Below are 15641 nucleotides of genomic sequence, written 5' to 3' on the forward strand. Positions count from 1 at the left end.
TTGCCGAGGATGTTGCTATTGATCCGTGCATGCTATGTTGTTGTTCTTGCCATGTCTAGCTCCTATGCCATGTCTTATTGATGGTTGTATGCTTAGTTTGTCATTCAATGCTCTGTAGTGAGTGCATCGAGCTCGTAAACATGCCTACTCGTTAACTGTTTTGCATGCTCTAGTTTTTCACTGTCTGAATCTGTTTATGTTTTTGCCATGTTCACATGCTTGCAATTGTATTTTCTGATCCCTCTTGGCTCAAGGTCACGGCGAGGATCTTGACGTCCACAGAGTCTTCGAGGGACGACGGTAGTGGTACTCGGGTCGTCGGCGACGGTAGTTGTTCTGTGCATCGGGCGTCAAGGTACTTGCCGTTCTTAGCGGTTCCGAAAACGGCGGTAGATGAACAAGACGCGTCGTCGTGGTACTTGGCAAAAATCTCAAAGAAGATGCCTGACGGTCCCGGTTACAGGTCTTGGCGTCTCTCCTGCTGACCCAAAACAACGCAAAACCAAAGAGCCCCTGGCCGGAAGCAGACAAGTAGCCTGGCTGGAGGCAGCAAGCGTGGGCACAAGTCATGGCAAAGCAGGGGCCAGCGGGAGGTGCGGCAGCAAGCACAACAAAAGCGCCATGGTGGCTCGCGGCAGCAGCGGAGGATGGAGCAGGTCCGGCGAGGGTGAAGCTTGTCTGATCCGGCAGCCGGGCGACATACATGCAGCAGCCATGGCGGCGAGGCAACGAGGTGGCTAGGTGGCGGTGACGGGCGGAGCCGGGAAGGGCATCTGCAGCAGGGCGATGGAGGTGGGGGGCGTCGGGAGGAGCGATGCAGAGGAGGCCGAAGCCGACGAGCTCGATGCGGCGCTGGATGAGAAGGCGGCTGGGTTGCGGGATGCAGCAGTGCTGGGAAAATGGGGGGGGGGGTTCGGAGGAGGCGCAAGGGAATCCATGGCGAGGAGCTCAGGGGCGGCGCTCGCCCGGGCGATGGCGGCTGCGCCAGCTTCGAGGTGGTCGAGGGAGAGAAGGTGCTGCGTGGGAGCGCTAGGGGATCGACAAGAGAGCGATGGGAATCGAGGGGGTAGATTGGGGGAGATGGGGATCGGGTAGAGAAGGGGTCGAGCGCGGTGCCCCTCTCCTGGCAGCGCGAGGGAGCGGATCGAGAGGGGGATGAGCGCGAGGGAATCGGGCTAAGGCTCGGTAGGGTTAGGTTAGGGAGTGGGCCGGTGCTGGATGCTGGATGGGCCTTGGGCCTTAGGATGGAAAAGACTGGGCCGGCCTGGGGGACGAGGGGAGCAGGGGAACTTTCTATGCTGCTCTTTCTCCCCACAAATTCTTTCCTTCATAATTTTAATAGAATAGGGAAAAACTTAGAAGAAAAGGATGGAAGGGTAGGAGTGGAATACCCACACGTGACATATTTTTCTCGAGACAGAAAAATATAGAGAATTAATGAAAAAAAAGGTCAGAGAGAGTTTAGAATATACAAATTCAAATAAGTTTTGATAACCCTCAAACTATTTGAATTTGGAAGCAATTTAAATGGAGACCAAAAGAGATGAGATAACAAAGGCATTGGGAATTTATGTTGCATGTGTGTTAAAGGTAATTCCAAGTTATTGGAATATTTTATTATAGCTCCCTAATATTGGGAGGATATGTTATAAAGAGAATCACCACGTGAATTCCCTCAGTTTAAATGGATCAAAGATCCATACAAATTATTTAGTTGAGATGCAAAAGATTTATGACATGATGCAATGCACATGATGCAAAGATATGAAATGCATGACACGCAAGCAAATGACGAGGCAACAACAGCGAATAACTGGATGATACCTGGCACATCGGTCTCGGGGTGGCACAAGAGGCCTCACCGCCCCTACTATTCCCACCGCTAGCCAGGCGCTGCGGCGACGGTAGCCTCACACCGCAGCCGAACCAGTGAACCCTCGTAGTCCTCTCTGCGTGGGCTTCCACTGCCGCATCGTCCCCTTCCTAGGCCTCGCCGTCGTCCACCGTCGTGGTGCTCTCCGCATGGCGTGGTCAACGTGGTCAAGGAACGACTTCCATCGGAAGAGTACTGTACGTGGAGAGGCTGACAGCTGAGTCCACGGCCACATCCCAGTTTTTTTGTGATTTGCCAAGTAAGTCGCTTTGTCAGGCCTATTGGGCTACAAATCTTTCAAGACGAGGAGAGCCTTCATTCGGCTAGCCGAGAAAATGGCCCATCAGTAATGAGAAATGGGTTGTACATTTTTAAAAAACATCAAACCGGCAATTAGTTTCAAATATCTTTTTTTCATATCAAGATTTTAAATTACATTAATTTTTATGTGTGGAGAATTTGTTGGATATTATATTGATATAAATTTACTTTTAAAATCAGTTTGAATGTGAGTCGAAATTTCAGGATTAAAAACAGTTCGGATCGCACCGAAATATGTAAAATTTCGTATAATTGTTTTAACCATTGCCACAATATGGGCTGTAATGCTAACAAAAATAATATGGGCTCCAAAAAAAACCTTAAGAATTAGCAAATGGGCTGTAAATTATTAGAAATAATGGCAGATGGGTTGTATGCTGTTTTCCACAGATTTGAGGCTTTCCTAAAAAAAGGTTGACGCACAAGCACCGACTGTTGGATGTTCATCCAACGGCCGTCGTGCTTCTTCAATCTCTGCTCTTCCTGCTCCAGCCGCTCAAAAAAGCGCCGACGGGACTGCCTGCTCCCTCCTCCTCGCGGCCGGCTGTGCTGCCGCGCAGGCCTCACCGCCTGACCGTACTCCCATCGCTAGCCTAGCCATCCCTCTACTCACCCACACCTGTTGTTATTCTCCGGCGACGGCAGACGAACCAGTAAACCCTCGTACAGTCGTACTCCCCTCCGTGTGGGAAACAACTGCCGAGTCTTCCCTGCCTCCATCTCGTCCCCTTCCTAGGCCTCGCCGTCGTCCACCGCCCTGGTGCTCTCGGTGCGGCGTGGTCAACATGATCAAGGAACGACTTCCATCGGACGTGGACTGTACGTGGAGAGGCTGACAGCTGGGTCCATGGCCGCAGCAAGGAAGTGCCTCCTTATTACGCGAAAAATAATGATTCCTCCACCTGACAACTGGGACCCACCGGACGGGTCACTGTATTTCGCGAAAAAGACGCTTCCCCCTGACTGTTGGGACGCACCAGCTACATCTTCGCACGCAAGGAAGTGCGTCCGGGCAAAAAAAACGATTCGCCCCCTGACTGCTGGGACCCACCAGCTACATCTTCGCAGGCAAGGAAGTGCCTGACAGTCGGGACCCACCTGGTCGAAGCATACGTAGCGTTGTCATTCTGGTCGTGAACGTGTACGTCCATACTGGTCGATGTAGAGGCGCGCACGTGTCGTAGTAGAGGCGCGCACGTGCCGTAGTAGAGGCGCGCACGTAGCATGTACACGTATGTACAGCGGCCAGGGTGCAAGAAAGAAAATACGACCACGTATGTATACATACGGGCGGGGTCTCGAACGCCTACTCGCGCATACGTACGGCGAGGACTCGTGTACATGGCTGGGTCGGAACAGAGAAACAGCGCCGTCGTCGTGTTCATGGGAAGGCAACGGAATGCGTCGTGTTCATGGGGAGGCAACGGAATGCGTCATGTTCATGGGGAGGCAACGGAATGCGTCGTGTTCATTGGGAGGCAACGAAACGCGTGGGAGCCAACCGGCTGGATCGGAACGGAATGCGTGGTCGTGTTCATCGGGAGGGCTTGGACGGAATAGGCGATGGAAACGAGGCCTGGCGTACCGCACAACGGAGGAAACGGACCTCCTACGTTCGGAACGGGGTCCTGTTGATCGGGAAGGGTCTGACGTACCGCAAAACAGAGGAAACGGACCTCATACGGTTGAAATGGGGGTCCTATTGATCGGGAGGGGTGTGGCGTACCGCAAAACGGATGAAACGGATTTGTGTTGGAGCGCTACGGTTGAAACGAGGGTCCTGTTCATCGGGAGGGGTGTGGCGTACCACAAAACGGGACTCCACGAGATACTGGTCGTCTCCACCGTCGACCCCCTCTAGCCTCCACGAGCTACTGTTCATCCACCGTCGACCTCCTCCAGCCTCCACCTGCGACTGTTCATCCACGGGCTCCTGTTCATCCAGCCTCCACCGCGCGCTACTCCACCGGCTACTGTTCAATCAGCCCTCTCCACGGGCTCCTGTTCAACCACCCCTCCACGGGCTACTGTTCATCCTGCCCTCCACCGTCTACTATTCATCCTGCCCTCCATGGGGTGGTCCTGTTCATCCAGCCCTCCACGGGGTCCTGTTCATCCAGCCCCAACGGGCTCGATCGATCGGGATCCTGTTCATCCAGAGGCAACACCACGGGGTCCTGTTCATCCACCCCCACCGGGAACTATTCATCCACCCCCCCCCCCCCCCCGCAACGCTCACTGTTCATCCAGAGGCAGCATCGATCGGCTTCAGTTAGCAGCAGTAGCGAAGGAATCGCTCGATCGGGTTCAGTTAACAGCCATCGATCGATTGCTCGGGTTCAGTAACGCGTAGCCTGCAGTGCAATCGCTCGGGTTCAGTTAGAGCCCAACGTCTTGTTCGGGTTCAATTAGAGCCAATGCCTCGCACACACGCGCATACGTGTATGAGAGAAACGCGCATCGCTCGGCCCCCAACCTCCCACCGTAACCGGGAACTCCCCGAAATTTTCCTCCCCCTCGCTTCTACCACGGTTTTTTCCGTCATGGACGGCCCAAAGAATGTCATGCAGCTGCGTCTCCGGCCCGTCCAGGATGAAAAGCCCATTTTCTGTCATGATTTTTTGTCATAGAAGTAGGAGCCCACCACATCTATGATGATACCGGGTTTTGTCACAATTATCGTCATAGAAGTGTCATATGTATGACAAAAAAATTCGTTCGGCCCAAAATGTCACGGATGTGTCTTTTTTTGTAGTGTTTGGAGTTGTGCAGAATAGGTGGCCTGGCGTAGCTTTTCCAGGTCCAGATTTCCAGCTGCCAGAATTCTCCCTCTTGGTGTGTACCTTGCAAATTATGAGAGAAAAGGCATTGGAATTACTCCAAAAAGCATTATTATGGATAAAAACATTATAAATAACAGTAAGAAATCATGATGCAAAATGGACGTATCAGGGCGCGAGAGGAATAAAGTGATCCATTGTGCTGCTTGGTGGGCATGGTGCCGCCATGATGTCTACTATGCAACTTTTCTTCTTGTAGACTCTGTTGGGCCTCCAAGCGCCGAGTTTTGTAGGACATCAGCAAATTTCTGTCAAGTGCATCCTAAGGTTTAACAATTCATGGGAGGTGTAGGATGAAGATGGTCTCCCTCAAACAACCCTACAATCAAATACAAGAAATATCTTGTGTCCCCAACACACCCAATATAATGTTAAATTGTATAGGTGCACTAGTTCGATGAAAAGATGGTGATACGAGTGTAGTATGGACAGTAGATATATATTTTTGCAATCTGAAATAATAAAATAGCAAGGTAGCAAGTAACAAGAGCGAGCACAAAAGGTATTGCAACGCTTAGAAACAAGGCCTAGGGTTCATATTTTCAGTAGTGCAATCTCTCAACAGTGCTAACATAACTGAATCATATAACATTCCCTCAACGTGCGACAAAGAATCACTTCAAAGTTCTTATCAATAGCGGAGAACATAAGATGAAATTGTTGTACGGTACGAAACCACTTCAAAGTTATCTTTTCCGATCAATCTATTGAGCCATCCCTGCAAGTGTCACAAATAGCCCCAGAGTTCGTACTAAAATAACACCATATGATACACATCAACCAACTCTAATGTCACCTAGATACTCCAATGTCACCACAAGTATGCGTGAGATGATTATTCGATACAGATCAAACAATTTGAGATTCATAATATTCAATCCAACACAAAGAACTTCAAAGAGTACCCCAAAGTTTCTACCGGAGAAAGTAGGACGAAAATGTGTATCAACCTCTATGCCTAGATTACCCCAATGTCACCACGGGAATCCGCAAGTTCATTACTAAAACATATATCAAGTGACTCAATAGAATACCCCATTGTCACCACGGGTATCCACATGCAAGACATACATCAAGTGATCTCGAATCCAATATTCAATCCGATAATAATGAAACCTCAAAGGGCAAGACTCAATTCATCACAACAAAGATAGAGGGGGAAGAACACCATATGATCCAACTATATTAACAAAGCTCATGGTACATTAAGATCGGGCCCTATCAAGATCACGAGAGAGAGAGGGGAGGAGAGAGAGAGAGATCAAACACATAGCTACTGGTACATACCCTTAGCCCCGGGGCTGAACTACACCCGCCTCATCATGGAAGCAACGAGGATGATGAAGATGGCCTCTGGTGATGACTTCCCTACTCCGGGGATGATGAACGGAGCTATATCATCCGGAGCTATATCATCTAGGTTTCTTTACGGAGGTTTCCCAATATATAGGAATTTTTTAGCATTGGATTCACACCAGGGGGTTCCCGAGGGTCCCACAAGCTCAGGTGGCGCGCCCTAGGTGGGGCCCACCCAGGCTTGTGCCCCCCTAGACACCTTGTGGCTCCCTCCTGAAGCTTCCTGGATCTCTTATTTTCCATAAAAAATCATCATAAATTTTCGTGGCATTTGGACTCATTTGGTATGGATTTTTCTAAAAAAATCAAAAACATGTAGAAAACAACAAATGGCACTGGGCACTAGGTTAATAGGTTAGTTCATGAAAATCATATAAAAGTGCACCAAAACCATATGAAATTGTTGTAAACATGGCATGAATACTTCTTAAATTATAGATGCGTTGGAGATGTATCATGCCACACCTCTCCAACGAAGACGCACCTCCCCCAAAGGAGGGAACTTCGGGAACTATATCGTCGTCTCCACGTGCGGTTTATTATTTACTTCACTTACTTGTCGCAAGCTTATTTTAAGTGTTAATCTTTCTAGCTTGTTGTTGTTCTTGAGCTTGACATGTAAGTTATCTATCTAGTTGCATATCTAGATAACCTATATTCTTGTTGTATCTCTTAAAAATTCAAAAAAGAAGTTAAAAATTGTTAGTCGCCCATTCACCCCCTCTAGTCGACCATAATGATCCTTTCACCAATGTTGCCACAAGTTGATCAGGTCGCAACATGATGATCGAAGCTCGTTTGCTGAAGCCATTGTTCCTTACATAAGAAACAATTATTCTTATGATAGGATGCCTCCATAGAGTCTAACAATAGCGGTGAGTGATCGAAACCAAGATGAAGCTCCACACGGGGGCGAGCGAATCACGAACTGCAACATCCACTACTCGAGACCAAAACCCTATCCAAGACGCGCCGAGTGGTCGAGCTGCTTGTTTGTCCATGTGACCCCCCCATTGTCAATGCCTCAAGGGCATAAGCAATGTTGAAACCTCTTATACTTGACACCGTGAATGAGGCTAAAGTAAAACGACAACCATTATCGGGTGGGGTGATAACAAAAACTTTCTATGGAGTTCCGCAAGGAATTTTGTGGACCGAGAATTCTGCAAGAATCCTTTCAATGATCACTCCCACTTGAAGTGATGGCAGCATAACATACACTTGCGACGAACATGGTATTGTAGCCACAAGATAAATTGAAGAAGAGTGGTGACAACAACAATGGTTGATAGCTGAGGAATGAAACACATTAGTGTATGATGCAACCAACAAACCTCACAAGGGAGGTGGAACATTATGATAGGGAGGAAGGTGTTGATGATTATGGGTGGCATAAGCGTTGTTAGATTTGGATCCGTTCTTTCAAATATGTTTGACTAAACCGAAACAGAATAACTTAATGTTAAATCTACTCGCTATGCACCTTTTTGGACTCTAAAAATAGACACGTGCAATATTTTGATGTCATGGCCAACAACACAAGAATTTAGGAATTGGATTTATAAATGCTCCACGAGAATTTTACAAGAATTTAGTGACATAGAAGGTTTAAGCAAGACATTTTTTTCCCCAAGAGGTTCCTCATATTATCTCCAAGAAGATTATGGATTGTTCCATTTCATATGAATATCGGATAACTTCCGCAACATATTCCAATCTTCCGGAATGCATATAAGTCCTGTCAACTGAGACCGTCAAGCCGAAGAGGCCCTCGAATTGAAAGCACGTAAGTAAGTCTGACTGCGTGTTGCTCGAATATTGGTGTTAATCAATCTGTGATTTCGATTGGCATAGCAAGGAATAGCGTGCCTCCAATTCTAGTGGAGAATGTATATCTTGCCTTGTACAAATGTATATTGCACAACTTGCCACATGATCTTGCTATGTGTACTTGTGTAGTTTCTACTGTACTACACTGAAGACTGAAGAGTCCAAGCTTTTCACTCAACTTCAGCGGAGGAAGGCAAGGTGTTTTGCCAATCCATGCATATATACGCTTGGGTCTCACGGTTACTTGGCTTCCTCAAGCTCCCCCTCCATTCCCGCGTCCTCGAGCTCCCTCAGCCCTCCGACCCTCTGCTCGATCTCCTCAAGCAGCTCCTCCCTCAGCAGATCCCCCCTCGCGGTCGCCTCGATGTCCTCTTGCTGCAAATTAAATTCAGCATTGCAACATAGCCACACATGTCTTCAGCACAAGAATAGATTAATTTTGTGTCGACCGTTCGATTTGTCTGAATGTTCTTTCAACTGAATGGCAAAATAGAGGGAAGAGGCTGCATGCATACCCGATCGTAGTACCAGTGCACTGTGCCATCACCCCCCTGCCCCCTGTAATGCTCGCTGTCGTAGAACGGATCCTGTCAATTCATACAACAAGTGCCGCGTCACGAGGACGATCTAAGAAGATGATTAATTTCAACAACTCTGGAGATCACTGGTGGGGATTGCCGTGCTTGCCTTCATGGACGCGAAGAAGCAGACGCCCCAGACCGTGAACATGGCGTAGAACGTATCTACCCGAGCAAAAAGATGAACAAAAACGACGTAAGTTTCAGACATAACTGAAGTTGCATCCGGGCAAGAAGCACACGCACGAGTGAGTGACGAGAAGAAGAGTTCGTAGAAGTCTCACAGAAGCTCTTGATGGCCGTGTCGCTGAGATGCCAGATGGACTTGGTGACCACCCAGTCCCTCTGGTTGTCGACGTGCTCCACCATCGTCACCATCAGCGGCACCACGTCCAGCGGGAACGCCCTCGCCTTCAGAGCGTCGCCCCTCCTCCCGGCTGGCCTCTGCACTAGGTGCACCGTCGCGGGGCAGCTGCCGCTGCTTCTCCCGGACGGCAGAGCGGAGCAGTGGGAGTGTGGCTTCAGCAACGACGACGCCATTGCTGCTAGGTTGCTAGGTAGCGAGTGAGTTTTGTCGCTGGGACGAGCGCAGGGGAGCCGCTTGTAGGGTGGAACGGTTTTTTTGGGTGGATAAGGTTTGCGGTGCTTTGGGCGGCCAGGTATTTTTCCTCCAGCGTATTCACAAACATTTTGGGGGACAAACGTCGTTTGCCCAGAAACGCTGGGCCTGGTTCAATGGATTCAAGTAGGCTTGGGTATCGTGGGCTTAGAACGGCCCATCTTGAGTTTAGTGCTGACCATGGTTGTTCGGCCTTTAATCCCTTTTCCGGAATTAGGTATCTCCCCCTTTTCATTACTTTGATAACCGAAATACAAAGTCTGAGAAATGACCAAGGAATGAATGGTGAAAAACGAGTTTGATGCACTTATGGAAACCCATTAAGTTCCAGTACAGGCTTGAAAACGCCCAAGCTTCAACAAGTGCATCAACACAAAGAAAACAGTCTGGTGTGGTGACCTGCAACGATCGAAGACTCCTCATCGCCACCTTGAGCAAAATATAACGGGAACGGCTATGTATTGTTGTTCCCGAGACCTATTTAGCGCCTTCTGCACCACTTAAAGGGTAAATAGTATATGGCGCACACCCCCTGCGTGCACAGTTTCTAAGTGGGCCAGCCCATTAGGGCAAACCTTCCAACCTTCCATGTTTTTTCTGGGCGGCTTTTTCTTCTGTTTTCTTCCCAACACGGGTTTTGCGGGTTTTCTAGTTTTCCTTTCCTTTTCCTTTTCTTTTTTTTTTCAATTTCGTTTTGTTTTACCTTTTTTATTTTTTATCAAATTCGTGTAATTTTCACAAGGTTGTGGTTTTTCAAATTTGAACGTTTTTTCTAATGTGAACTTTTTGGAAGTGAACCTTTTTCAATTTTTGGGAACTTTTTTCTAAAAATTGATGAACGTGTTTTTAAATTCAATGAACTTTTTTGGGGGGGGGGGGGCAGAAAGGAAGAAAAAAGAAAAAAAGAAAAGAAAATGGGAAAAGGAAACTTTAAAACCAAAGAAAAAACAGGGAAATTAGCCAACATAAATAGGTGGGGGGGCGAGAAGCTTCCAAGAATGATGCAAGCTCCCCAAAACCAGAATACCCTACTGGATCGACCCACTTAGATCCCTTTTTAGGTGATTGCTACGTAAACACTTGCGAGGAGCGATGTGTTATATCAATTGTGTAAGATAACACCTTTCTCAGTGATAACCTAGGCACATTATTTATTGGGCCACAATAGATATGTATCGAAAAGCTATTATGGTTTGTACATTCATATTTTTGGTGCCATATATTGTGAAATTAGTCCATTAATACAAAATAAAGAACATGAATGGTTTCGAGCAAGTTGGAGAGAGGCCAATTGCACGTGTCCTTGAAATGGTTACAAAGTTTAGGTGGATCACAATAGTTTTGTGTAGAGAAACGATGTGAAAATCAATGGACAACAATAAAATTTATAGAACTTTGCATTCCAAATACATGTTAAACTACATAGCGTGAATGTGGTAATGGCTAACAATTCACCCCGCAAGAATAAGAAAGGAAAATTTCACTAAGAAACAAGCAGCACCAACAACCGAGAGTGGGAGAGGGGATCTTAATACACTTTAGAGTTATCTATTTTGTTACATATGACTTGATAGCTTTTTGATCCGCAAACCTCTGTAGGGTTATTTGCTAGATTTGTAAACCTTAAAACATTATACCAAGTGCTATAGTTATTTAAGGATATTATCCGGAATGATGCATATGTACACACTATAGCATATTAAAGGGGCATACCTTAATTTCTGGAGTAAAATTATCTTTGTTTCTTAGACGTATGGTAAAATACTCCATAGAAAAAATCTTCAATAACCAAGAGTAACATTCTTTTACAACAAAACATAGTGTCACTATAGGAGTAGAAATTTATTGTAATGAAAAATATTAGAAATGCATGGAAAATTTGCAACACAACATTCTTTTACAAAAAACATAGTGTCACTATTAATATTTCTACTTATATCAGAAATATAATATAATATTATATAGTATATCGAGGGATGTATCAATAAACCCAACATAAATTTGTCAGCTGAGTTATAATGGACTAAAAAAGTTTAGTATAAATATGAGAGACCATTTTTAACTTGCTAACATTCAGCCCAGCTTCTTCATAACCCGGCAAATCCCAAACTGGAGCATCATCTTAACCTCCTATCCAACTAGCTGAATTCATTAGTTGGCAAAAGAAGTAGCAGTTAAGTTTAATTTTGTAGGGGATTTGATCACATATGCTCCACCAGATAGCCCCTAACTTGTAAAAGCCCCCTTCCACATGAGCATGTTCAAACTTCACTCTCACTTGAGTAAACTCAATAGTAGGAAACTAGAGCTCCAAGGCATGTTCGGGAAGCTACAGGGTCAAGTCCAAGGAGAGGCATTTCACTCGAACCCACATTGAGGGAAGGAACTTGGAGACGCCACCGAGGATAACATAGGACTAAGTCATGCTTCATTGAGGCGACATAACCTTTTCAAATAAACATTGAAGTGTTAAGTTCATTCATGTATGGAGACTTTTGCCATAAGGCCATACACCCACTAATATATTTTCCCAAGTTATTTTTAAAAGCCTCTAATCAGTTGTTGTCCTCGCTACACCGATAATATATACAGTAGGCAACGAGCTGACGGGAGCCTGCTTGTAGGGTGGAACATTTTTTTGGTGGATTTGATTTGTAGTGCTTTGGGCGACCATCTATGTGTTCCTCCCAGATCCTATTTAACTCTTAACTCGCTAGTTACCGCACACCCCATCATACGATATTTAGGTAAGGGACCGGCCCATATATGCTATAACTTTTTGTGGCTTTGTGAAGCTACTCGTTGGTTTTTTGTTTGTTTTTTCTTATCTTTATTTTTTCATTTTAAATTTCATAAAAAATCAAATTCGTGAACCTTTTTGAAAAATGCAAACAACTTGTATAAATCTGTGTTTTTTCTAAAACTCATGAACAATTTTGAAAATCACGAACAAGTTTCAAATCTATGAACTTTTAAAAATTCATGATTTTTTTCAAAGTCGTGTTTTTTTAAAATTAACAAAATATACCAAATTTTGTTTTTTAAAACAATTTTTGAACTTTTACAAATTCATGATTTTTAAAAATCATAGTTTTTTTAATTTTTTTCAAATTTGTGAAGAATTTTATATTTCATAGAAAATTTTAAATATATTAAAAATTCGATAGCTTGTTTCTTTTAAATGAGGAGGTGTTTTTTCAGAAGAACGAGAAAAAAAGAGGTGGGCCAGCATACAATAGCAAACGAAGCAGTCGAGCATGAGCAATAAACTTGGCCGCCCCAAAAATGAGCGTGTTGTTATCGCTAGTGTGCCAACCAGTGACATAAGCGCTACAGAGGAGCTCCCATTTTTCCTCCAACATATTTTCAAACAATCTATGGACAGATGTTTGCGTAGAAACACTGGGCCTAGTTCAAGAGGCTTGGGCTTCTTGGGCTTAAATCGGCCCATCTTGAAGTTTAGTGTTGACCATTCTAGGGCCTTTATTTCTTCCGAATTAGTTTTCTCACAACTTTCATTACTTTGATAAAATATAAAGTCCTCGAGAGCGTAACAAGGAATGAAAGTCAAAAAACGAGCTCGATGCACTTATGGGAACCCGTCAAATTTCAGTAGGAGCTTGAAAATGTCCAAGCTTTGACAAGCTAGCTTGAACCCACAAATTTCTGGTCAGGTCGTTGAGATGTGTTGCTCAAGTCTAGGTTTAGGATAGGCCACCCCAGCAAAGCATGGTATCAGAAACACTACAACACAGAGCACAAAGTCTGATTATGTGACTTCTAGTGCTCAAAGACTCCTCATTGCCACATTGAACAAAAGATAACACCTTCCTTGTTGTCAACTAGGGCACCTTATCTATTCTGGGCCACAATACATTTGTATCAAAAAGAGAAAAGGTTATATATTCATTATATGTGGTTTTTGAAATTAGTACATGAATATAAAATAAGGATAGGAATTGTTTCAAGTAAGTTGGAGAGAGCCTAAATTGAATGTGTATTTGTAATGGCTACAAAGTTTTGTAGGGAAAAATAATGTGAAAATCAAATAGACAACAATGCAATTCATAAACTTTGTATTACAAACACGCATGCATGTCACAACCTACTGAACATCAATGTGCCAATGCCTGACCACTTACCTGCAAGAACGAGAAGGGAAATTTTGACCAAGAAACAAGCACACTAACAAGCAAAACTGGGATAGTGGACCCTACATGCACTCTAGAGTTATCTATTTAGCAACATGTGCACTTGGTCATTTTGTGATGCAAAAACATATGCCTGGCTATTTGCTAAATTTGTAATCTCTAAAAAACTTCACTAAGCGTCATAGCTATTTAAGGATATTTTGAATAATGATGCATACAAACGCACGATGGCATAATAAATGGGCATATATTAATTGGTCGAGTAATGTGATCTTAGTTTGGTTAGATCTATGGTGAAATCCATTATAGAAAAGATTTTATTGAACAAACCAGAGTAACAAACTTTTATACAACAAAACATAGTGTCACTTTAGCACTAGAAATTTATTGTAGTGACAAATATTAGAAATGTATGAGTTTTTTCACCATAACATATATATTAGCATGTTTACCTTGCATTATAAATGCTTCTGCTTATACACTAGTAGAAAAACGACCTAATGTGGGACACATTAGTCCCGGTTCAATTTTGGCCCGGTACTAATGGTACAATTAGTGCCGGTTCGAACGGCTATGCATTAATGCCGGTTCGTGTTGAACCTTTAGTACCGGTTCGTTCCACGAATCGGTACTAAAGGGGTGATGGCAGGGTGGCGTCAGGCCGGGGCCCCATGATCACCTTTAGTCCCGGTTCGTGGCACAAACTGGTACTAAAGGGCTAACCTTTAGTACCGGTTCATGCCACAAACCAGGACTAAAGGGGTCTGACCTATAGTCCTGGTTCGAGACACAAACCGGGATTATAGGGAAATTTTCAAACTCTACCCCCCCCCCCCCCCCGTGTATCGCCATTTCAGTTTTGAAAAAAACAAAAGAAAATGATAAAAAATTCAAAAATTAAAATTCTTTGAGATGTAGTTATATTACTACATCTACTAGTTAGGAAAATTTAAAAACTTAAATTTGGACATGTTTTGCAAAAAGTGTTATGAAAAAGTAAAACGGCTATAACTTTTGCATACGATGTCGAAAAAAAACGTATAATATATCAAAATATTCAGCACGAAATCTGCATATCATTTTGATGGCCTACGGCCTATTTGCAATTTTTTAGAATCCTCAAATACCAAAAGGAAAAAAGATATGCTCAAATTTCAGTTTTTTTATTTTTGGTTAAATCTGGTCAAACTATGGTCAAGCTACTTATTCAAGAAGTATTAATGTTACTACATAATTATTCGAGAATATTAGTGTTACTAAATAATTATTTCAATTTTTCGAATTTTGGTCAAATCTGGTCAAACTGCGGTCAAACTATGGTCAAACTTATTCAAGAAATATTAGTGTTACTAAATAATTACTGTTTTTTAGTATAATAGTTTCAAACTCAAACGGTGAAACGTGTGACCTAATGCTCAAGCTAAACTGCTGAGGGTTAATAGGATTGACAGCTTACATTTGTTAGAAAAACAACAAGTGCAGACTTGGAAAGTAGGGGGAATAGAACTCCGAAGTTAAGCGTGCTCAGGCTGGGGGAGTGAGAGGATGGGTGACCGGCTGGGAAGTTAGAAGATTTGGAATGAGAGATCCACACTTGAGCAGTTAAGAGGGGTGATTAGAGACTAAATCATCAAATAATTCAGAAAATCAAAAATAAAAAAAAATCAATTTTTTCCAAAAATTTCAAAAAAATACCTTTAGTACCGGTTGGTAACACCAACCGGTACTAAAGGTCCCCCATACCACGGCGCGAGCTCACGCCACGTGGTGGGCCTTTAGTGGCGGTTCGTGCTGAACCGGTTCTAAAGGGGGGGCTTTAGTCTCCACCCTTTAGTGCCGGTTGCAGAACTAGCACTAAAGGCCCTTACGAATCGGTAATAAAGCTCCGTTTTCTACTAGTGATACCTGGAGTAACATCCATATATTATATCGAAGGATGTATCAATAAAGCAACATATATTTAATGATAGGTTGAGGTATAATGAACTAAAAAAGTTTAGTATGAATAGCCGAGAACATATTTCACTTGCCTATATCCATGAAACAGAAGTAGTGCTTCATGATTAAAACTGT

At 44.1% G+C, this 15641-nt stretch overlaps 1 protein-coding gene across 1 annotated transcript; it reads right to left on the reverse strand.

The window, feature by feature from the left end:
* Positions 1-8208: 8208 nt before the first annotated feature.
* PNSB4 (NDH dependent flow 6) lies at positions 8209-9428 on the reverse strand. Its single transcript, XM_048679982.2, has 4 exons — positions 9083-9428; positions 8908-8963; positions 8736-8807; positions 8209-8595 (listed from the first exon to the last, which is right to left on the reverse strand). The coding sequence occupies exons 1-4, from the start codon at positions 9336-9338 to the stop codon at positions 8461-8463; spliced, it is 519 nt and encodes a 172-aa protein (XP_048535939.1). The 5' UTR covers positions 9339-9428; the 3' UTR covers positions 8209-8460.
* Positions 9429-15641: the final 6213 nt, after the last annotated feature.

Source organism: Triticum urartu, chromosome 6A (genome assembly GCF_056163025.1).
Source record: "Triticum urartu cultivar PI428250 chromosome 6A, HENAU_Tu73, whole genome shotgun sequence".
In the NCBI taxonomy this organism is placed as follows: domain Eukaryota; kingdom Viridiplantae; phylum Streptophyta; class Magnoliopsida; order Poales; family Poaceae; genus Triticum; species Triticum urartu.